At 39.2% G+C, this 24,273-nt stretch overlaps 3 protein-coding genes across 3 annotated transcripts in view; all 3 read left to right on the plus strand.

The window, feature by feature from the left end:
• Positions 1 to 33: 33 nt before the first annotated feature.
• LOC114036550 (protocadherin alpha-C2) overlaps positions 34 to 24,273 on the plus strand; it is a 181,259-nt gene continuing 157,019 nt past the window's right edge. Inside the window, exon 1 of the mRNA XM_027853281.1 lies at positions 34 to 2,478. Coding sequence (XP_027709082.1) covers positions 100 to 2,478 — 2,379 coding nt within the window. The 5' untranslated portion in view covers positions 34 to 99. The remainder of the gene's footprint in view (positions 2,479 to 24,273) is intronic.
• Positions 10,638 to 13,017, plus strand: LOC114036380 (protocadherin alpha-5-like). The gene is given in 2 exon segments (XM_027852901.1): positions 10,638 to 12,908; positions 12,910 to 13,017. Coding segments are annotated over 2 exon segments (2,379 nt in total).
• On the plus strand, positions 19,327 to 21,881 carry LOC114037466 (protocadherin alpha-3-like). The gene is made up of 2 exons (XM_027854398.1): positions 19,327 to 21,726; positions 21,831 to 21,881. Exons 1-2 carry the CDS (start codon positions 19,327 to 19,329, stop codon positions 21,879 to 21,881), a joined length of 2,451 nt encoding a protein of 816 aa, XP_027710199.1.

Genomic DNA, 24,273 nt, shown 5'->3' on the forward strand with positions numbered 1-24,273 from the left:
AAAAAAAAATTGGATTTAAAGATTCACAGATTATTCCCAAAGATGATGTCCGTTTCGAGTCATAAATAGGTGACATAATTCTATAAGAAAGTCTTTGCGATGGGATTTTTCGGGCGAGGCGGCCTGAGGCTTTTGCATTGTCTTCTCTACGCAGTTTGGCAAGTGGGGAGCGGCCAGGTCCATTACTCGGTGACGGAGGAAGCGAAACACGGTACGTTCGTGGGTCGTATCGCGCAGGATTTGGGTCTGGAGATCGGGGACCTGGTGTCTAGGCTGTTTCGTATGGTATCTGCCGACCGTAGGGACTACCTGGAGGTAAATGTGCAGAATGGCATTTTGTTTGTGAATTCGCGGATCGACCGTGAGGAGCTGTGTGGCCGCAGCCCTGTTTGTAGCATCCACCTGGAGGTGATCGTGGAGAGACCGCTGCAGGTTTTCCATGTGGAGGTGGAGATCAAGGACATTAATGACAACCAGCCTGTGTTCTCCGTATCACAAAAGAATCTGTTTATTTATGAATCCAGCCCACTAGACTCTAGGTTTCCACTAGAGGGCGCATTGGATGCAGACATCGGAGTGAATGCTGTTCTCACTTATAGGCTAAGCCCCAATGATTTTTTCAGTCTTGATATACAAAACAATGAAGAACAAATTAAACCTCTAGGCCTAGTATTGAAGAAACTTCTGGACAGAGAAGAAACTCCTGAATTTCACTTACTGCTTACAGCCACTGACGGAGGCAAACCAGAGCTTACTGGAACAGTTCAGCTGCAGATCACAGTGTTAGATGTGAACGATAACGCCCCTAAATTTGACAAAAAAGTCTATAAAGTTAGATTGGCAGAAAATTCGTTAAACGGGACAATGGTAATAAAAGTAACTGCCTCAGATATGGACGAAGGAACAAACAATCAAATTACTTACTCATTTGAGAGCGATGTCCCCCCAAATATACTGTCTAAGTTCGCAATAGATCCCATGGATGGAGACATCAGAGTGATCGGACAAATAGATTTCGAAGAAAGTAAATCATATCAAATCCAGGTAGAGGCGACCGATAAGGGAATTCCCAAGATGGTCGGTCACTGCATGATCTTGGTCGAAGTAATTGACACCAATGATAATGTTCCCGAAGTGTCAGTGAAGTCGCTGTCGCTACCCGTCCCAGAAGACTCTCCGTCAGGTACAGTCATCGCTCTCATCAGCGTGTCTGACAGAGACTCAGGCACCAATGGGCAGGTAACTTGCTCGCTGTCACCCCCGGGACCTTTCACATTGGTGTCGACCTTCAGAAATTACTACTCGTTGGTACTAGAAGGTTCTGTGGACCGTGAGAGAGTGCCGGCTTACGAGTTAGTGGTGACTGCGAGAGATGGCGGGTCGCCCGCTCTTTGGGCCACAGCCAGGGTGTCCGTGGCCATTGCCGATGTGAACGACAATGCACCTGCCTTCGAACAGCCTGTGTACACAGTGTTCGTGAAGGAGAACAACCCGCCGGGCTGTCACATTTTCACAGTGTCCGCCGTGGACCGAGATGCGCAAGAGAACGCGCTGGTGTCTTATTCGCTAGTGGAGCGGCGGGTTGGGGAGCGTCCACTGTCTAGCTACGTGTCTGTGCACTCGGAGAGCGGGAAAGTGTATGCCTTGCAGCCCTTGGACCACGAGGAGCTCGAGCTGCTGCAGTTTCAAGTGAGCGCTCGCGATGCGGGCTTCCCTCCTCTGGGCAGCAACGTGAGCCTGCAGGTGTTCGTGCTGGACGAGAACGACAACGCGCCGGTCGTGCTGCCTCCTCACGCTGGTGTTAGTCCAGTGACCGAGTTGGTGTCACAGTCAGTGGCTGTCGGCCATGTGGTGGCGAAGATCCGGGCTGTGGATGCGGATTCAGGCTACAATGCGTGGCTCTCTTATGAGCAGCTGCCAGAGGTGGGCGTGGGGCGGAGCCCTTTCCGAGTGGGTCTGTACACCGGGGAGATCAGCACTACTCGGGCCCTGGAGGAGACTGATGGGCAGAGGCAGATGTTGCTGGTACTGGTAAAAGACCACGGAGAGCCCCCTCTATCAGCCACTGCCACTCTGAGTATATCTGTTGTGGAGAGCGGGCAGGCGCTTAAGGCTTCCTCTGGTGTGCCCAGGTCAGTGGCTAGTGCAGGGAAGGAGGCAATGGCGCTGGATGTGAATGTTTATCTAATAATCGCCATCTGTTCAGTGTCCAGTCTATTGGTGCTGAGTCTGCTGCTGTACGTTGCACTGAGGTGTTCGGGGCCCCAACAGGGTGTTTATGGGCCTGGGAAGCCTACGCCGGTGTGCTCCAGCGAGGTTGGAAGCTGGTCCTACTCCCAGCAGCAGCGGCAGAAAGTTTGCTCTGGAGAGGGAGGTGCCAAAAGTGACCTTATGGTCTTCAGTCCCAATCTCCCTCCCTGTTCTGGCCCAGCAGACAGTGCCGAGCTGCAGGCAGTGGGGCAGGATCATTCTGCCAAGGTGGGTCCTAGAGTTTCTTATTGATTATTCAACTTTATATTTGATCATAGGAGCTATTTCTCTCAAAATTTTATTTATATCTTTCAGCCTGTATTCTTCATTTGGTTATTTTTTCTCCTTTGCTCCTTAAATTAAACTTGTTATTTCTGAAAACTTTCCCTGGGAGATCAAACAACTAATTCCTCTTTGTTTTACCTGTTTAATATTTTGGAACGTTGGTGATATTTTTATTTGCATTTGCTTACAATGCATAATAGCTAATGTATATAAGACTTTAAGGTTTGCTAAGTGCTTTACATATCTTATCTCCTTCTTACCTCACAACCCTAATATGTCAAACTGCTTCCCATACAGTAATGAATAATATAGTACAGAAAAATAAGTCAGTTTAAATTTTAATTATAAAATCTTTGCTATAAATAGTTCTCTTGAGTAATTTTTCTAATGCATTTTTTTCAGATTCTTCATTGAACATTTTAATGGCTTTTATAATTTTGACAGGGAAAGTCATTCTTTGGTGTATATCTTTTAAAAGGAAAATATATTTTTTAAAAGTCATCATTACATCAATCATTAAGCATTTTCTTAGCAGAGCACTCTACCTAGCCACTCATATTTTTGCTTCATACTCAGTGGTTCCTGAAATAGAATTTCCTTGGGAAAATATCCTATGTTGGTTAGTTATTACCAGATATGACCTTTGAATTTCTTTATATTTATGAATTGCTCAGTAGTTGGCAGGAGTTTAGCTCCTAGTAATAGCCACTCTGCTCTGTGAGGCAAAAGTGTTTTAAAACTTGTTCATTAAATTTATTGAGCATTTACCATGTAAATGATCCTGTATCTGCATCTGATGATTTCAGAATTCCTTTCTCTAGAATTAATTCTGGTGAACTATTTGATGAAAACCTGCAGTAACTGAGATGCATCACAAGCCTTCTTGGGAACAAAAACATTAAATTCCCTTGTTCAATTCTAAAGGAGAATCTCATGTCAGAGGATAAAATTATTTTCTTTTTTTTTGGTGAAGCAATTAGGGTAAAGTGACTTGCCCAGAGTTTTACAGCTAGTGAGTATATGTCTAAGGCCATATTTGAACTCAGGTCCTCCTGACTCCAGGGCCAGAGCTCTATCCACTGCACCACCTAGCTGCCCTGATAAAATTATTTTCACTTGTGTATTTCTTCCTGAACAAATGAAAGTAGCTTTGTTAGCATTCTTTACTTGTGCATGAGCTCATTAGTTCCTGAAGCAGAGTTTCTTTAAAATCTTAGATGGAAAAAGTAGTGCTTTATTCTTTCTTGGTAAAACAAAGCAATTCAGTTGTCATAAGCTAACCTATCAATACCACTCTATCACTTATGCTTTTCTGCATGTGGTTGTCATCTTCTTCTGACTTCAGAGTAGTTGTTTCTTTGACAAAAGGAATGTATGCCAGACATCTGATGTCACAAATCCTCAGGAAATTTTTCTGATTTTCTTAACCTTTTCTTGGATAGATGATCTGTTAACTGAAGACTTCACTTAGTTTCCTTAACTTCATGAGATGTTTGGTCATCTTGCCTTGCTGTGCTCATAACAAGGAAATGAGAAAGATCACAGTGAAGTTTATGCACCAACATTTGTTGTAGAACATAAAGAAGTAGAGGAATTTCATTGAGAGCTTGATAAATCTTTCTGGGAGAGACACGTAGACACATAGAGAAAGACAGAGACAGAATCAAAGAGAGAGTGAGAAAAAGAAGGAAAGAGTGGGAGAAAAGGAGAAGAAAAAGGGAAATGAGAGGGACAGGAAGTTCTGAGGGGAAAGAGAGAGAGAGAGAGAGAGAGAGAGAGAGAGAGAGAGAGAGAGAGAGAGAGAGAGAGTTTTGGAATAAATATTTCAAGGTTAAGAAATAAAAAAGGGCAACATTTTGTAAGCTGTTTTGAAGATTCTCTGCAAGAAGAAAATGAGCAATCCTTGGAAATGGTGAGCTCCAAAAAATGAAATTGGTTATCCATTTGCTTTACTCCAGACCTGTGATTTCATTGGAGAGGGGAACCTTCCTTCAGCTATACAGATCTCCAATTTGTGTGTAATCTACCTAGGGCACTGAAAGGTTAAATGACTTGTTCAGGGTCACTCAACTTTCATATGTCAGAGATAGGATTGTATTTTAACAAACAGGATTACTGATTACTCTCTTGAAGTCATTTCCAAAGCAATTTTATGTTCATAATTATAAATTATTTCATGTGAGAAGAGATAAAGATAAGGGAAAAGATATCATGTGCAATGAAAAAAGCAGTTATCTGACCTATTCAAATGAACTTTGATTCTGAAACCTGATTAATTGATAAAAATATAGATAGTTACTATCACCATTAGAGAAATTTAACTGATGTAAAGCAGTCATTACAACATGGAAATTCATGAAATCTATTAGTCATGTAATCTAAAGAACAGAATGTCACTATCAAGTAGTGTTGCCAAGCATGGAAAACAATGATTTAAAGTTGAAACTAATTTGCAGCCTATTAAGGAGGATGATTACTGCAGTATTGCCTCACAAAACAGTGGGAGATAAAATGGGCTTTTCAAAAACTTGGCTGAGATGCAACTAAGCTGTGTCATACCAAGCATATTTATAGATGAAACTGTAAGTTGGATATCAAATATTATGTAAAATACAGCACATTTGTTAGTATAGCACCTCTTCTGGATCACTTAAATAACTCAGAGGTTGGGTGCCTTGAGGGACTGACTTCTCCAGGTTCAAAAGAACTTTATGGAAACACACTCCTATAAATATAGCTCACAGTCCTTTGCCAGTTCGCCTTTAATAATCAATACGAACAAACAATAGTAATGAATCCTCCTCCCCATAAACTTGGGGCAAACTCTCTCCCAGATATACACAGTACCAGAGGGAAATGTGAGCAAAAATACTGAGTATGCTGGTAGGGAGACACATATATAGGGGCCATTTTTCACTAAAACAACTCAAACTTCTAACATTTACAAGCCTTGGAATCCTTTGTGTTTTCATTGTATACTCATATTGCTCTATATGGGTGTATTATTTCTCCTGGGCAAATCACTCAAGTGAGCTCCCTGGGCCTACTCTTTTCTGTAGTTCAACTTGACCATCTATCTGATCTCTTTAGACCTAATTCTCTGTTGGGCACAGTCTTCTACTGGACAAGTTGTTCTGTTGTGAAACACTATGAGGACAGGGAGTAGAGAAAAATCCCTTTACTATGCTTCCTCCTGGAAAAGAAGTAATAAGAGCAAAGGAAAAGAGTAATTTCCTCTAAAGAGTCAGTTGCTTTCTTCATATCTAGCTCTCCTTTTGGTTGTCAGAGATGACTAACTTCACTACCTGAATTCCTCTGGTCTTAAGTGCCAGCGAGAAATTCCTTCTGAGTATTTGCTTTTTGTATTTAAGGACACTCGAGGTGTGGTCCATCTTCTAGCCAAACAATGGCTAATTGTCCTAAAATTCCAGCAAATGGAAGAGTAAATCTTTTACAAAGATGAGAATGGGCCACTCCCAGGTACATATCCTTTCTAATCTGCAAATGGATCACTTAGCATGTGAAACCACTCAAAGTTTCATACTTTTTTTTAAAGGCAATTGGGGTTAAGTGACTTGCCCAGAGTCACACAGCTAGTAAGTGTCAAGTGTTTGGTCTGAAGCCGGATTTGAACTCAGGTCCTCCTGACTTCAGGGCTGATGCTCTATCCACTGCACCACCTAGCTGTCCCTAAAGTTTCATACTCTTTACAAGACACAATGAAACCACTTAAGGATCTTTAATAGATCGTTGTTTCTGGTACCTACTCCTTATATACCATAATTTCCTCAAGTGAGTTGGGTAAACTCACTTGATTAGGGGTTTCCCATCCAGCACCCCCCAAAATTAGCATTTCCATAACAATGTATTTTCTTTGTCAATGGCAGTGGATCTCCTAAATTTGGACTCTATATGCTCTGAGAAAATTCATCTGATAGGGTTGTTCTGATCAAATTAGATAATCTGTGTAAAACATTTTATGCACATAGTTGAGGTCATTAGGAAGATCAGTTCCTAGAGAATTGATGGAACAGAAAAACTACACACAGAAAGAACTGATGCTGGAAGTGACACATTTTTTGACAGCATTGAGGGACTGAATTTCAAGATGTCTTAGAAAAGAGAGAATAAAAAAACTTCATGAAAAATATCACAAATTATATTCTTTTCTCCAACCCATCCCCATCATCCCCAAACAATCAAGAAGACATGAATTATTGCTGCTCTATTTACCTGCCTTCTTGCTTTTAGTGTCTTTAGCTTTTTAACAGAAGTTTTAAACTATACCTGTTATTTTTGTATCACTTTTATTTCTAAACATATTTTCCCTTCTGGTCCTGAATGAACCATTCCTTGTAATGCATATTAAAAATAAAAGAAGAAAAAAGCAATTGAGCAAAACTAATCCAGCCAAAATGATAGTATATGCAACATCACATCACATCCATAGTTCCCTACCTCTGCAATGAAAGAAAGGAGTTGAATTTTGAGAAAAACTACATAGACCTAGTAAAGATACATAGAAGTAAATTTGAAAAAGGGAAGAGATGGTTTCACAGACAATCTTCTACAGTACACTACACTTTCAGCCATAAAATTCACTGTAGAGATTACAGTGCTTCTTTACTATGTATGAGCATGAAATTGTATGTATGTATGAGCATTTTAAATTCTCTTTGGTATTTATGAGCCTCTCCTTGATTCTACCTTATTTAAACTTTTATTGAATTCTTTTTTAGTTCAATTACTTGGCACCCATATTCCTTCTTCTTCAATTATGTTATAACATGCTGTAGATAAGTTCAAAACACTTTCTGAGGCAGTTTGATTAAAACCTAGTGAAACAAAAATCAGAGTAGCCTATAGAAAAACAAAGGGAAAGCATAACCTGAGGGAACTCTACTTAACTTTGGTAAACAAGTGAACAAAAAAGCCCCCAAACCTCAAAAAATTTGCGTGAGGACATGAACACATTTTGGGATCTGCAAAAACCAAGACAAACTTATTTTTTAGCCTTCCTTCTTCATTATCTTTAAAGTCAGACTCCAATGTTTTCTGAGATCATGAGGCTACTCACCACCTTTCACATCTCTCAGATCTCATTCTGTTCCATCTGACTTATCTTGGTCCAAGACTGCAATATCCCCAACCTACTTGTTATTACCTTTGGAGAATCACTTCCTCTATTTTGGCTTTGGACACAGGTCAAGTATGAAGTTGGTTAGGTAGTGCAACATGAGGAGTATTTAGAAGTGCTGTGCCTCAAAATGTGACTTCTGCTTGGATATATACAATAAATCAAATTACACAAGTAGCAATTCATATATTTGTATTGAACATTGCCTACTCTGGAAATCTTAGAAAATGTAAATGTTTGTAAGTACAGTAACTTTAAGTCAGCATTGTCAATATTGTAACATCAATTATAGTATGAATTGGCTTTATCAGATCAGCAGGCAGCATCAGAGCACTGAGATCCAGAGTGAAACTGATACTCAAAGTGAGTAGGGGAGAAAAAAGTAGAGGAAAGGGAATATGAAATGATGAAGACAAAACTTCTATTCAAATATCTTGCTCCAGTTTTGTGTTAGTAAAGTGGTTTTTCCTTCAAACTGCAGTGAACACTTGCTTTCATTAAGTACAGAGACATGTAATTCCTGAGTTCACTGAGGCAATGTATATATTTCATATTTTTGGATGGAAAATAATTTGACAACCCACTCTATTTTGTATATACTCTTGAGCATATCATTTCCATGTTCAAGTTTAATATATCTTCAATTTATATTCCTTAAAAAGTTTTCTGTCCTGAATACTGCCTATTAGACTCTAATGTAATAATATAATGTAAAAATACCTCTTCTTCTGTGAGACTTAGTTTTCCCATCTGTAATAGGAGGACTAAATGACCCCTGAAGTCCTTTTTTCAGTTCTAAATTTGATTTTTTGCAGGATTAGTTACTTGGAAGGTGGGTAATCAAAATACTTCTGGTAGAACTAGTTAGTGACTGCTTCTATCAGTAATTTGAGTTGATATTTATAATTTACCTCTTATCTATGCTTCTTATAGGAAGAAATCCTTCAAGCCAACAATGGGGCCAATTTTCAGTGGAGACTTAATAATAATAATAGCTAACATTTATATAGTACCTACTATGTTCCAGACACTGTGTTAAGCACTTTACATATATTTTACTTTATCATCACAACAACTCTAAGAAGGAGGTGCTATTAGTATCTCCATTTTACAGATGAGAAAACTAAGGCAAACAGATTAAATGACTTGCCATGGGTCACACAGTGAATAAATGTCTGAGGCCAGATTTTAGGGCTACATGATGTTTTTGTCCACTGTGCCACATAGCTACTCCAACTTTTTCCAAGAAAATAATCCAAAGGAAAGAGTTTGATCCTTTAAGTCATGAATATTTTCCATTATGAGACTATTCATTTGCATGTGGATTTCCTGCCTGCTTTTTATTCACAAATATTGTTGATCCAGATTTAATTAGTTAATGATTAAAAAACAATTCAGTTATAATTGACTGGTGCTGCACAGGTATATGACACCACCACCAACACCAACATAATAATAATAATTTACATTTATATGGCATTGTAAGGTTTACCCCATTCTTTACACATATGATATCATTTTGTTTGGATTCATTGTTAATGTTAGGACTCTTTGTAGTTGCTAAACATACAAGAGAACTATATAACCTTAGTTAGAGATAGAACCAAAGGTCATTTTTAGGTACAAGGCAAAAATGTACTTATCTTTTAGAAAAGGGCAATCTTAGATTTTCTTCATTTCAGTAGTTCAAGCCTGAATAAGGGATTTCAGCTTTGGAATATCTGGACCTACAAGCACTGAGAGCACCTAAAGAATTATTTTTCCCTTGGAGATGATAACGTTGGTATTGAGTAAATTAGTGGACAGTTTTCAGAATAAAGGGATGAACTTTGTGTGTATAAAGGAGTGGATGAATTTTTGACAAAGATGAAAGTCATTCTAACAAGTAATAGATTAAATTATTTCTCAGTTACCATTTCTGTCTGCTTAGTAAGAGAATGAAGCTGTCTTTCCTCATGGAAGGGACAGAAAGCAGGAAATGAAACCTTCTTTTGAATATAGTAATGCTGCCTAACATTGTAGCATGGGAACATTAATTTCCATCTTGAATAGAGGAATGATGAAGGACATGGGAGGGGAACAAAACTACTAAATAACAATTTGTGGAGGTCAGTGGTAGTTTCTTTAATGATCAATAAAGGAAGACAATACGTAGACAAATTGAGGCTTAGTCTAGAGATTTTCAAATTTACAGTAATATCTTGAAATCTTGAGCTTTTTTTTATCATAAAAGGATATTTTCCACACAAATGGAAATGTGTATTGTGACTGAAAAAAGTCAATCAACTAGTATTTATATCCTAAGAGCCTAGTATAAATGCCACATACTGCTAAGCCCTGGAAGAATAAGGACCAATTGAACTTGATTTTGTGAAATGCACATCCAACAATAATGATAATTGAAAGAATCCATGAGGGAAAAAGTTTCATTAATCTCGTATATGTAGTTTGGAAACTTGTAAGTACAATTAAATGAAAACTACATAATTTTATTTTTTTCTGAGATTTACATTTAAAACAACAATGTGCTTGGAAGAGTAATTTACAAGACAAGGCCATATTTAGAGTCTAAGTAGACTTATATAAACAATATATGAGACCATGAAAGGGTTCTTGAAATGAGCAAAGGAACATAAAGTAAATGAAGACAACGGGACCTGAAAGAAGTGACTGAAAGAAATACAACATTCATCCACATTCATCGCGATTATACTTACAAACTGAGCCACATGATGTCGCTGTCCTCCACAAGGTGGATTTTCTAACAAAGGATAAACCGTGTTTTTCATCAGAATAGAAAGAAACGCATTCAATGGCTGATTCTGAACGAACAGCAACATTCAACGAAGAGAACAAGCCAAGAAGATTGCATTTAAAGACAAGGATAAGGTAGTTTTTCGAAGGAATTCTTTAAGTTGTGAATCATGAGCCAGTGATTTATGAGTGGAGAGAGAAAGGTTTTGCGATGGCGTTTTCTTGGGGAGGCGGCCTGGGAGCCCGGCATCTGCTGTTCTCGCTTCTGCTCCACACAGCCTGGGAGCTGGGGAGCGGCCAGGTCCATTACTCCGTGCTGGAGGAAGCGAAACACGGTACGTTCGTGGGGCGAATCGCGCAGGATCTGGGTCTGGAGGTCGCGGAGCTGGTGACGAGGCTGTTCCGGATGGTGTCCAAGGGCAGCAGAGACTATTTGGAGGTAAATGCTCAAAATGGCATTTTGTTTGTGAATTCGCGGATCGACCGAGAGGAGCTGTGTGGCCCCAATCCTGTTTGTAGCATCCACCTGGAGGTGATCGTGGAGAAACCGCTGCAGGTTTTCCATGTGGAGGTGGAGATCAAGGACATTAATGACAACCCGCCTGTGTTCTTGGTTAAGCAACAAAAATTATTCATTTTAGAATCCAGGATTGCAGATTCTAGATTCCCACTAGAGGGCGCATCTGATGAGGATATCGGAGCTAACGCAGAATTGTTATACAAGCTGTCTGGAAATGAGTATTTTACTTTGGATATACATGCAAATGAGGCAGATACTAAATCCGTAGAGTTAGTTTTGAAGAAATCTTTAGACAGAGAAGAAACTCCTGAACACAATTTATTATTGACGGCCACAGATCAAGGCAAACCAGAACTAACGGGAACAGCACAGCTGCTGATCACTGTGCTGGACGCAAACGATAACGCCCCAACATTCGATAAATCCATCTACAATGTTAGATTACTCGAAAATATTCCTAATGGGACGCTAGTGATCAGACTGAACGCCTCTGATGCAGATGAAGGAGTAAATAAAGAGATAGAATATCACTTTGGAAGTCTTGTTCTAGCCGATGTAAGATCGAAATTCAACATCGATAGTAATACAGGAGAAATAAGAGTAAACGGAAATCTGGATTATGAAGAATGTAATTTATATGAAATCAAGGTTGAGGCTGTTGATAGAAGTTCTTTTCCGTTAACAGGCCATTGCAAAGTTGTGGTAAAGTTACTAGACATTAATGATAACGCCCCCCAGGTGTCTGTGACTTCCTTGTCTCTGCCAGTCCCGGAGGACGCCCAGCCAGGTACAGTCATTGCCCTCATCAGTGTTTTTGACAGAGATTCAGGTGCCAATGGGCAAGTGACTTGCTCCCTGTCACCCCCGGGGCCCTTTACTCTGGTGTCCACCTTCAGAAATTACTACTCGCTGGTGCTTGATAGTCCTGTTGACCGTGAGAGCGTAGAGGCCTATCAACTAGTGGTGACTGCGAGGGACGGCGGGACGCCAGCGCTTTGGGCCACGGCCAGTGTGTCTGTGGGCATTGGCGACGTAAACGACAACTCACCTTCCTTCGAGCAAAATGTGTACACAGTGTTTGTGAAGGAGAACAACCCACCGGGCTGTCACATTTTCACGGTGTCAGCCTCTGATCCCGATGCACAAGAGAACGCACTGGTGTCCTATTCGCTGGTGGAGCGGCGTGTAGGGGAGCGTCCGCTGTCTAGCTACGTGTCTGTACACTCGGAGAGCGGGAAAGTGTATGCCTTGCAGCCCCTGGACCACGAGGAGCTGGAGCTGCTGCAGTTCCAGGTGAGCGCCCGGGACGCAGGCTTCCCTCCTCTGGGCAGCAACGTGAGCCTGCAGGTGTTTGTGCTGGACGAGAACGACAACGCCCCAGCCGTACTGCCGCCTCATGCTGGCATTAGTTCAGTGACAGAGCTGGTGTCACAGTCTGTGGTTGTAGGCCACGTAGTGGCGAAGATCCGAGCTGTGGATGCGGATTCAGGCTACAATGCCTGGCTGTCCTATGAGCTGTTGCCAGAGGTAGGCCTTGGGCGCAGCCCTTTTCGCGTGGGTCTGTACACTGGCGAGATTAGCACCACGCGGGCCCTAGAGGATTCGGATGCATCGAGGCAGACCCTACTGGTATTAGTGAAGGACCACGGGAAGCCTGTGTTGTCAGCCACAGCAACTGTGAGTCTGTCACTGGTGGAGAACGGGCAGGCATTCAAAACTTCATCTAGTGCTTCTGGTGTCCTTGGAAAGGCTGGTATGGAAAAGGAGACAGCGCTGATGGATGTGAATATTTATCTGATCATCGCCATCTGCTCGGTGTCTAGTTTATTGGTGCTGAGTCTGCTGCTTTATGTAGCTCTGCGATGCTCAGTGCCGCCGAAGGGTGTGTGTGGTCCTAGGAAGCCCATGCTGGTATGTTCCAGCGAGGTGGGGAGCTTGTCTTATTCTCAGCAGCGGCGGCAGAAGGTGTGTTCCTGGGATGGGGTGACCAAGAATGATCTCATGGCCTTCAGCCCCAATTTCCCCCAGCCTCCTGGTTCTAGGGAAGGAGGTCAAACCCAGGAAGTTGTGATGGAGCATCTTGGGAAGGTGAGTCCAAATTCCTATCTCTTAGCAACTATTTAATTATAATTTTAAAATTTCTCCAATATAGTTAACATTTATATAATACCTGCAATGTGCCAGGTGTTTTACAAATATTATCTCATTTGATCTTACAATCTTACAACAACTGTATAGTTACTTCTCCTTTCCGGCTTCCACTCCTCCACTGGAAACCCCAATATAGGAAGCTTGTTTAGTACTATTTCAATCAAATAGTCTTGATAAAGTTTAGCCTTTTTTTTCTAGCAATTAAATTTTAAACATTTGTTATTTGTGGTTAAAAATCTCTCATTTAACAAGGATAATAACTCTGAGGGTAACAGTAGATAAGACTAGTGAATTTCTGCCAATGTAGCTGCCTTGACTAATTGGATTTATAGTAGATTTATGATCAGAAATCAGCTGCGATTCCCTACTGCTTATGGAGTCTAGTTTTAAATTCTGCTGGGCATTTAAGAACCTCTACAATAATGCAAAATCCTAGCTTTCCATTTTAAAAAATTAAGTTCCTCCACATCCTCTAAGCTAGTTTTCTGGATATTCCACAAAACTGGAACTTTTCTCTCTGTCTTTTCATCTATTGAATTCCCATCCATTTTTTAATGCCTAACTCAAATGGCCTCTCTTTTATTATGTTTTTTTTCCCCTGAAATATCCCACAGTACATTTTCTCAGGGACACCCCATAGCACTTACATTTGTAACTTTCTGAGAACTAGTCATATATTACTTTTTTTTTCATATTACAGATAGGCCCCTCCTAGAATATACATGCAGTGAGGACAGGAACTATGTATTGTCTAGACTTTGTACATCTTCCAGCATCCAGCACCATGCTCTGTAGATAGTAGTTGTTTAATAAGTATTTGTCTAATTTAATAACAAACAGTCTTCTTTCTGTGAAATAGAGCTAAAAATGTACTTATACAAATACTAGTTTATTGAATTTGTGTCCTGGCAATGATGTATCTACCCATAATGCAGGAATGGGCTCTTTATCTCCCCCCCCCCCAGTTTTAGGAGAGATATTGCGTCTATAGCATCACATTTCCAACATGGTCTATCACACGTGGCTTTCTTTTCCCTACCTTAAACTTTGGGCTAAAATTTTGGTTTGACTCATCATCTAATTTTTTAAAATAAGCTTTTATTGATGTCTTCTGATCCTTACATCATCATAGCAATCCCAAGTATCCTCCTTCCATAATTTCTTCTTATTAAGTTATTCACTACTTCCATTGTATTTTTTTTTGTTTTGTTTAGGGACTCATTTCTTCCCACCTCATTTTGTGCTTGGATCCTTGGTTGGGGTGCTATCATTATGAAGTTTTCTTCTTAGATTTTTTTTCAAAATTGCATTTGGGTGAGAAGTAAAAGACAAGGGCTATTTCTTATTTAGAGATGATTACATTCTGGAGAAATAAGTGGACTGAAATCACTATTCAAATGACATTATGAAAGTTGCCCATTCCACTAAAGTTCTTAAATCTTTTTGTTTCATCATGTAAATAATTTCCAGGTCTCTTATTTAATAATAAATGTATATTTAGTGTCTCTAAAATCCAGTTTCCCTGCACTGATATGAACATTCACAAATAAAAATGTATAAATGGATGGTTAACTATATAAAAACTCCATATAGGGAAATATTACTAGTGTCTTTGGGAGGATGGAAAATCATTTAGACTGATTTCAAATATTTAAAAATTGATATTACTTAAGCTTGGTGAAGGAAATGGCAAACCATTCCAATGTCTTTGCCAAGAAAACCCCAAATGGGGTCATGAAGAGTTGGACATGACTGAAAATGACTGAACAACATTACTTAAGCTGAATACTAAATATCACCTTTCAAAATTAATTCAACTTTTATCTTTATCATATTGAGATGGTAGTGGAAGTGGTGGCAGTTGGGTCTTGTTCCACGTATACATATTTGTTGTGAGGAAGCTGTGCACTAGGTGCACATTTAATAAATGTTTTGATGTTCTGTTTCCATAATTACTACCTCCTTTTGTATTCATATCTTTATATGTTCCCCAAACTCCTTTAATTCCTCAAGTTATGTCCTACAGTGAAAGAAGATGTCACCGAGTGTCTATGATCATCAGAAGGGGACTCTGTACATTGTGCCTTTTGTTCATGTTGTAGTGTACACTGTACATTCTGTACATTACATTGAGTTTAGAAACACTTGCCAATTTAGAAAAAAACATAAAATTCAGGTATTTGAAATTCAGAATCTTTGATTTCTTTCTGTATTCAGGGAATATTATGTGAGCAATGTAATTTTAAAAGATAAATATAGGTCTCAGAGATGGGGCAACTAATCCTATTTACTTTAGGGTAACACATTTTCTCATTCTCCAGAATGAATGAAAGAAATAAGAAACTGATGGAAAAGGAAAACAAAGACGTAAACCTTGCTGAAAGAACCAATTGTGAGGTCCTTCTATATTTATGTTATATAAGATATTTTAGGCTTTTGAGGTGTATTTAAGGGGAAGATATTGACTATTAAAGTATTCCCATTAGCCTGGTTGCCCATCACTTATGAACTGGAAGGAAAACTCAGAAATGGGAAAATAACTTCAGTGAGCCACTGAAAATTACAGACAAAGATATTATTTAGTTGGCACTTTGTCTATAAAAGACCATTGTGAGGACCTACAATGTAGGTCCTTAAGTAAACCTACAGGATGACACCGTTGGCTGAGGAGACATTGCCAAGTATCCATATTTTGTTAGAGTGAGAAATAAGCTTATTTCATGAGCTAGGAAATGTTCCTCAAGGGCTCATCTCTGAAAAGGGATCAGAATCACTGCTGTATAGAGATCCTTATGCTTAGAACATAGCATAGAACATAGGACATATCTTAGAACATAGAAACCTGTGTAAGATTTATTTTGAAGATATGAGTTTACTGGAAGAAACTGTAGTCCTAAATTCAATGAAAGTGAAACATTTTTACAGATAAAGATATCTAAGTACCTAAAACCTCATATAATAAGAGTAATATTATGTTCTTCTCATATAATAAGGAGTAATCAGAACTCCTATAATCCATTCAGAATTTCTTTAAAAACTTCTTGGTGTCTACTATGAATAAAAGCTATATGCCAAGAAGAGATAGGCACACAAAAACTACTGAAGACAAAATATCTGTCTTCAAGAAGATTATAGTCAAGCAAGTAAAATAAAGCTACCATACTTCAGGTCCTCTCTGATCTATAGGTGACACTTTTTTGCAAATAACTATAATAAAAGAAAATGCATAAGTGGCAGGAGATAGGTGCAACATGCTATAGGAACTGGTCTAGATAGATTCTAAGACCCCTTTCATCTCTAAACATATATGGCACTATGATCCTATGAATTCAGAGGAAAAAGAGACCACTTCTTTGCAGAAAGGATTCTTTGAGTAGATGGACTTTGAGCTGTACCTGGAAGAATGAATGGTACTTAGACAGGCAGAAATAGGTGAATGAGAACATTTCAGGCTAAAGCAACAGTTTTTCTATGAAATATTAAGAAAGGTAATGACGATTGATACCTTAATGTATTTGCCTTTGGTTTCCTCAATGAACCTGTAATCTTGACAATGTAGGTACTTACTAAAATGTTCTATCTTGTAACCCACCCATGTCTTTTTTTGGGGTCTTTATTCTCTTATAGAGGATCTTACCAATGCATTGAGAGCCATCCAACATTTTCTGTCAAACAATATAGTACTTGGACAATCCCTCTATTATTCCCCATTCTTGCTACATAGCTAGTCCTTTTTGGTCACTTCTTTCTTGGATGGCATACCTTTTGTATTTTATTGTACTTAAATCATCCTTGATAATATCATTTAGCTTACTTAGACCCACCATGCATCTCTCCATTGCTCTTTTGGATCACCTGAAATTTTTGATTATTTGGAGAATGTGGTGCCTCTCTCTCATTCTTAAGCCAGTGGAACTTTCAGGAGTATATTTGTGTTAAAAAGATGGATGTTGTGTCATGAACTAGTTGTAATCAAGAAAAGCACAATGCTTTCTGAAATGGAAATTCAGTCTGCTTACAACAATCTATTGGGTTTTGCATTCAGTTTGTTTGTCTGCAGAATCTGTCCAAGATGATTCAACTGCTAAATAAACACAATGAATTGTCCATTCAATTGCATGCCAGAGTCTGGGTAATAGATATTTTTAATCCATTTAGTTTTTTTTTTTCCATATGGATTACTAGGCAGATTCCTTTTGAGGAACTGTGGGTCTCATAGTTGAGGTTCTGTAGTATTCTTGGGTTTGATGTATTCAGCAAAATGTCACCCATAAATAGAAGCATTTGAATGGTGCTCTATCTACAGGAAATTTCCTGTCCATTTGAACTCTGACCAGGGCATCTTCCATGATTATGGTGGTTATCTTTGACAACCTACGATATTCTGTGATTAAGTTTGTTAATTAGTGATTGATTGAACAAAATCATCACTGTGATTATATCCATCATTGAATCCCATATGATCTGAACATACAAAATGAAAACAACTCCTTGGATAAGATCCTTAAAGGTTATGTTTTACTCTTTGAAGTAAATTAAAGAAAAACAATAAACAAAGATGGATTTTATATTCTCCATGAACACTGTGAAGATGTGGTTTACTGTACAAAATCATCTGTGAAAGCCTTCCTATTCTGATATATATATATATATATTTATATTTACTAATGAAACCCTTGATTCATGTGTAAATTACTCTTAGAAAGGTTTTTTATACAGGTGAGAAAGTTGAAATATGTCTGTAGCTGCTGATTTCTTCTGTTGTTTCTGGAATTATCAAATTCAGATTTGTTATGGAAAGACAATCTAAAGGGTATAGATTGAATGTTCTAGGAAATGGCATTTAATAACAAATGTGAAACCTATAATTTTTTTTTTTTACAAAGGCTGATATTTTGTCATATGTAGTGATAGGTTTTAAAGGTTTCTTCAAATAGAAAAATTGAGAAGTTTTTTTCTGGACACAGTGATGCTTAGAATTGTTTTTTTTTCCTTCCAGTGATCTTAACGTTATTTTGATTATGTTTAAAAGAAACCGTCTCTGGGTGCTCTTGATGTCTATCACCTTTCTTTAACACCTGCTAATCTCTTTTTAAACAAGGATATTGTGTTTCAAAGAAGGGGGCAGGAATAAATTAGAGATAGAATATTTGCCAATAATAATTACAACTAATAACTAACATTTATCACTTTAGGATAAACAAAATACTTTATATCTATTACTTGTTTTAATCCCTACAATGAATTTGTGACAAATTGAGGTGGCTATTATCTCCATTTTACACGTGAAGAACCTGAGGTTTAGAGAGATTAAGTGATTTATGTAATCTCACACAGAAAGAACAGAACTAAGATTCCAAAACAAGTCTTCTGACTCTCAAGTTCATTACCTTTCCCCTTAAAATTGATTTTTTTCTGTCTGTTGTTCTAATTTTCCATAGTCATATCAATTTTCCATATTCACAATTTAAACTGATAACATTTTTGCATAATGAAATAAGCTCTTACTATTTAAATCTGATTCATACTACTTTTCAAAGAAAGCATAAAAATACAATGCCTTACAGTGGTATGGACAGACTCTTGTTTCTCAGTGGTCATGCCTGAAAAGATCAAGGTCTGGCAGGTCCTATTATATAATGGAACAGTTTCTAGTATGATCCTGGGAGTAGACTGCATGCTTATTGTCCTACAAGCAAGCCCAGTTAAATTTCTAGAGTTCATAATCATTGGCCTCAGAATAATAACCTTTTGTGCCACAGCAATTCTTAAATGTCACGTACAAAGTAATAGAAGAGTTTCCATCTGCACCAGTGTAAGGTGTACACTTACTCATACAACAACAGACAATTGAAATATTGAAATGAAGAAAGAAAATTAATCTTTCAAAAGCAGCCAGGAATATATTTCTTACCCCAAAGTGTGGTTCTATGTTGCCACGAAGAATGAATTGTAGGAAATAAATTCTTTACTCTCATAAATTAGTTAAGGACAACTTCCTACTTACTCTTTAGCCCACATGATGTCGCTGTCTGCCACGAGATGTTATCCAAGCAAGCATAAGGGCGAGTTCTTTTTCTCCCCGGCCCTTGAAATGCTCTGGGGTTTGTTAGTGGATGATGCTTAATCATGGCGGATGCATCAGAACCCGATTTAAGCAAGCAGTAGAAGACAGGAATTATTTTTATTCCGTGATTCAATGATTGGAATATTTCTCCAAATATTTGCAATGCTGTTCAGGGAGAGAAAAGGCCTGGGAACCCGGCAGCTGCTCCTCTCTTTTATTCTCCACACAGTCTGGGAAGTGGGGAGCGGCCAGGTCCATTACTCGGTGCCGGAAGAAGCGAAACACGGTACGTTCGTGGGGCGAATAGCTCAGGATCTAGGTCTAGAGGTCGGGGAGTTGGTGTCTCGGCTCTTTCAGGTGGTGTCCAAGGGCCGCAGGGACTACCTGGAGGTAAATGCGCAGAACGGCATTTTGTTTGTGAATTCGCGGATCGACCGTGAGGAGCTGTGCGGTCGCAGCCCTGTTTGTAGCATCCACCTGGAGGTGATCGTGGAGAAACCGCTGCAGGTTTTCCACGTGGAGGTGGAGATCAAGGACATTAATGACAATCCTCCTGTGTTCTCTGTAAAACAAAAGAATCTCAGTATTGCAGAATCGAGGTTAGTTGAGTCTCAGTTCCCGCTAGAGGGCGCGTCAGATGCAGATATCGGAGCGAACGCTCTCTTGACTTACAAGCTCAGTCCTAATGAGTATTTCACTCTGGATATAAAAAACAACGAGGAGGAAATTAAACTTGTATTAAAAAAACAACTAGACCGAGAAGAAACTCCCGAACTTCACTTGTTGCTTACAGTCACTGATGGGGGCAAACCAGAGCTAACTGGAACAGTTCAGCTGCTGATCACGGTGCTGGATGTCAATGATAATGCCCCCGAATTCGATAAAACAGTCTATAAAGTGAAACTACTGGAAAATACATCTAATGGAGCCCCAGTAATTCAACTAAATGCTACAGATTCAGATGAAGGATTAAACAGTCAAATTATTTATTCATTCACAAGTGATATTTCTCCAGATGTACAGGCCAAGTTCCACATAGACCCAATAAGTGGAGTTATAAAAGTAAAGGGACATGTTGATTTTGAGGAAATTAAATTATATAAAATTCAGATAGAAGCTACTGACAAGGGGACTCCCCAGTTGGCTGGTCATTGCAGGGTCATGGTGGAAATTCTGGACACCAATGATAATACCCCTGAAGTGGTGGTAAAATCGTTGTCACTGCCAGTAAGAGAAGACGCTCCTCCAGGCACAGTCGTTGCTCTCATCAGTGTGTCCGACAGAGACTCAGGAGCCAATGGACAGGTGACTTGCTCTTTGTTTCCCCAGGGACCGTTCTCGTTGGTATCCACCTTCAAGAATTACTACTCCGTCGTTTTGGAAGGTCCTATAGACCGCGAAAGCGTTCCGGCTTATGAGCTAGAGGTAACTGCTCGGGATGGCGGGACGCCAGCCCTGTGGACCACTGCCAGCTTGTCGATGGGCATTGGCGACGTGAACGACAACGCACCTGCCTTTGAGCAGCCGATGTACACAGTGTCTGTGAAGGAGAACAATCCACCGGGCTGTCACATCTTCACAGTATCCGCCTCAGACCCTGATGCGCAAGAGAACGCACTTGTGTCTTACTCCCTGGTAGAGCGGCGAGTAGGGGAGCGTCCGCTGTCTAGCTACGTGTCTGTGCACTCGGAGAGCGGGAAAGTGTACGCCTTGCAGCCCCTGGACCACGAGGAGCTGGAGCTGCTGCAGTTCCAGGTGAGCGCCCGGGACGCAGGCTTCCCTCCTCTGGGCAGTAATGTGAGCCTGCAGGTGTTCGTGCTGGATGAGAACGACAACGCACCAGTGGTGCTGCCTTCTCATGCTGTTTCTGGAGCAGGTGGGGGCCCAGCGAACGAACTGATATCACAGTCCGTGGCTGTGGGTCATGTGGTGGCGAAGATCCGCGCTGTGGATGCAGATTCAGGCTACAATGCATGGTTGTCTTATGAGCTGTTGCCCAAGATGGGCGTTGGGCGCAGCCCTTTCCGCGTGGGTCTGTACACTGGCGAAATCAGTACCACTCGAGATCTGGAGGAGTCAGACTCAAGAAAGCAGACATTGCTGGTTCTGGTGAAAGACCACGGTGAACCTATGTTGTCTGTCACAGCTTCTGTAATCTTGTCGATAGTGGAAAGTGGATTATCCCCGAAGACCTTTTCTGGAGCGTCCAGGTCTGCTGCTTCTGCAGACTCAGGGAAGGAGACAGTTCTGGTAGATGTGAATGTATATCTGATCATTGCTATCTGTTCGGTATCCAGCCTGTTAGTGCTCAGCCTGCTGCTGTATGTATCGCTGTGGTGCGCAGCACCCCAAAGGGGTGAGTATGGGAATGGAAAACCTACGCTGGTGTGCTCTAGTGAGATGGAGAGCTGGTCACATTCCCAGCAGCGGCGACAGAAAGGTTTTTCTGGAGAAGGGGTGGCCAAGAACGATCTTATGGCTTTTAGCCCCAACTTTCCTCTTTGTCCTGGCTTTGTGAATAAAGGGGAACAGAAGGAAGCAACTGCAAATTCCTCTGACCAGGTGGGTTATTTGAAATATTTTATCTGTCAAAATAGTAGCTTGGATCATGTGTAATTTTATTTTCTCCTGTATTCTTAATTCTTCTTCTTCCTATTTTGTTTTAGGTTTTTGTTGAGCTTAAACAGTTGGATTTTAGATTTAGTTGGTATTGTTAATTATATGACATTTATCATAATTTAAATTTGTCTTTACTCCACATTTATTATGATCCCAGAATGCTGTCAATGTATTTTGAACACAGTTTGTACATTCCCCCTGGCTTTCCACCCCTCCACCCTCAATTTCAGTAGCTCCTTGAACATATTTGTAACTTGAATGGTAGTGTGAATACCTTAAACATATACTGCATTTTACAAAATTTTATTTGGACAGGGCCTCACAGACTGTGTAATCCAATGTGCAGGAAACAAAGACCCTTTCTATGATATCCCTGAGAAGTGGCTATTTAGCTTATTGTGTGTGTGGGGGGGTGTTTCAGTACATCTCAAGACAATCCATTTCATTTCTGGATAACTAATTATTAGGAAGTTTCCACTTATTCTCTGCAATTTCCACTTATTACTCTCAGACTTGTTGTCTGAAATTAAGCACAAGTCTCATTTTATTTCCATATGCCCTCTTTAAATATCATTTATACTGTCACCCATAAACAGCTCCTTCAGAAGAAGCATTCCCAATTCCATCAAATGATCTTCAGTCCTTTAACTATGCTAGTCACCATTAAATTTCTCAGTTCAATTTCATAAGTAGGCTCAAAAATCTAACTAGTAAGAAGTTATTACAAAATATTTATACTGAATACAACAGTGAAAGATTCTATCATTCCTTAAAATAAAAAACATTGTGTGTGTGTGTGTGTGAGTGTGTATAGAGACACATATTTTGGAATAATAGCACTCTTTTGAGGATAAGTATATAGCAAAGAAAACAACTCATGTAAAGACTTTTGCAAACCTTAAAGTGTTCTACAAATGAGTGCTATTGTTATAGGTAGTATGTTTTGTGACTGTTAAAAGAACTCCTATCCTCTAGCTACTTTTGTTATTTATAATTAGAAACTCTACAACATTATTGTTATCTAGAAGTCAGTCAGTAAGCTAGCATTTATTAAGTGTCTATTTATTATGCCAGGCATTGTGCTAAGAACTAAGTGTACTAAGAAAGGCAAAAAAAAAAAAAAAAAGTCTCTGCTCTTTAGGCACTCACAGTCCCTTTCCAGTGCTTCCAGCATGATGGAAGAAACCCTCATTCATTCTTCAGTCAAATATTCTTTGAAATATCAAAATCTTCAGATACTATCTTTTTTATGGACTATTATTCTATTTAGCATTGTGGTAATATAGTAATAACTAGAAGGCCAACTATGGAGTCTGGAAGACGTGAATTCATTCAATATCTCTGATACACATTGGACTGTATCATCACTGGTAAATCAAACTGTGCTTTTGGGTGACTCTATAAGTTTATAAATAACAGATGAAATGCTGATGGGCATCATAAGGTGGAGGACATCCCTACAATGGGTAATGTCCAACATCAGTGAAATCACTTCAATAACTCCACTTGACTGGAGGTTACATATACTTCATTCAGAAAAATAATTACTTCATTTTCACGGTAGGATTGGGTATTTAAAAAATTTGGATTTTTTTGTTTTATTTCACCCAAGAAAGTTTAATTTAAAAGTGGAACAAATGAAATATTTCTTTCATGTTTAGAAAAGCTCTGAGACTTCTGATAGATTTGAGTTCTTCTTAACATAGTAATATTGACTACTTTACTAACAGTTAATGTATCTTAAATATTAAGATAAGTTGCATTAAATGCAACTGATTTGAGTTCATTATGATTCCATTCAAGATAATAAATATAGCTACAATCTTGCAAAATTAAACAAAGTTGGGCTCCTGCTTTCTTTTAAGATGATAAATATGGCTACAATCTTGCAAAATTAGTCAAAGAGTGGAGGTCAAACTGACCTATTCGACTAAGGCTTTGTTTTTCAATAAATCCAACAAATATTTATTGGTGCTTACTATGTGTTGCTGTGTTGTTGGGAAGGTGGAGGCATTGAAAATATAAAAAAGATAAAGTCACAGGTCTCCTAAAACTTATGACCTAGCAAGTTCTTTTAAAAAAAAAGAATGTGGAAGAGAATTTATGAGACTCTTTTTTCCAAATGAAAATAAGAGAATCTTAATAATGAGTATATAATTGCCAGAAGAAAGTAATTCATTTAAATACATACTCGATTTTCATTAAAAAGCAGTGTGAAAGGCTATTATGCTGTCCTTTCCATCGTACCACAATTCATAAATATCCTATTAATGAATAAAATTAAAACATTCGAAGAAAGAGCAACTGAGAGGCACAAGACAATATGGAGATATAAAAAGCTAGAAAAAAATACAATAGATGTGACTCAACAGACTTACTCAAATCACCACATGGTGACGCTGTCGGCTCAAATAAAACAAATCCTAAAGGCATGAAATCACTGCTCTTCTCCCAGTTTTAAAGACAGTGCATCGAGACTTCGCCAGCATC

The sequence above is a fragment of the Vombatus ursinus genome, unplaced genomic scaffold (genome assembly GCF_900497805.2).
Source record: "Vombatus ursinus unplaced genomic scaffold, bare-nosed wombat genome assembly UNPS02000481.1, whole genome shotgun sequence".
In the NCBI taxonomy this organism is placed as follows: Eukaryota; Metazoa; Chordata; class Mammalia; order Diprotodontia; family Vombatidae; genus Vombatus; species Vombatus ursinus.

What these genes read in the sequence shown, in the direction of transcription:
- LOC114037466 (XM_027854398.1), top strand. Translation starts at nt 19,327, where the DNA reads ATGCTGTTCAGGGAGAGAAAAGGCCTGGGAACCCGGCAGCTGCTCCTC. An exon ending in CTGCAAATTCCTCTGACCAG is followed by an intron (nt 21,727 to 21,830) that starts GTGGGTTATTTG and finishes ATTTTGTTTTAG; the next exon opens with GTTTTTGTTGAGCTTAAACA.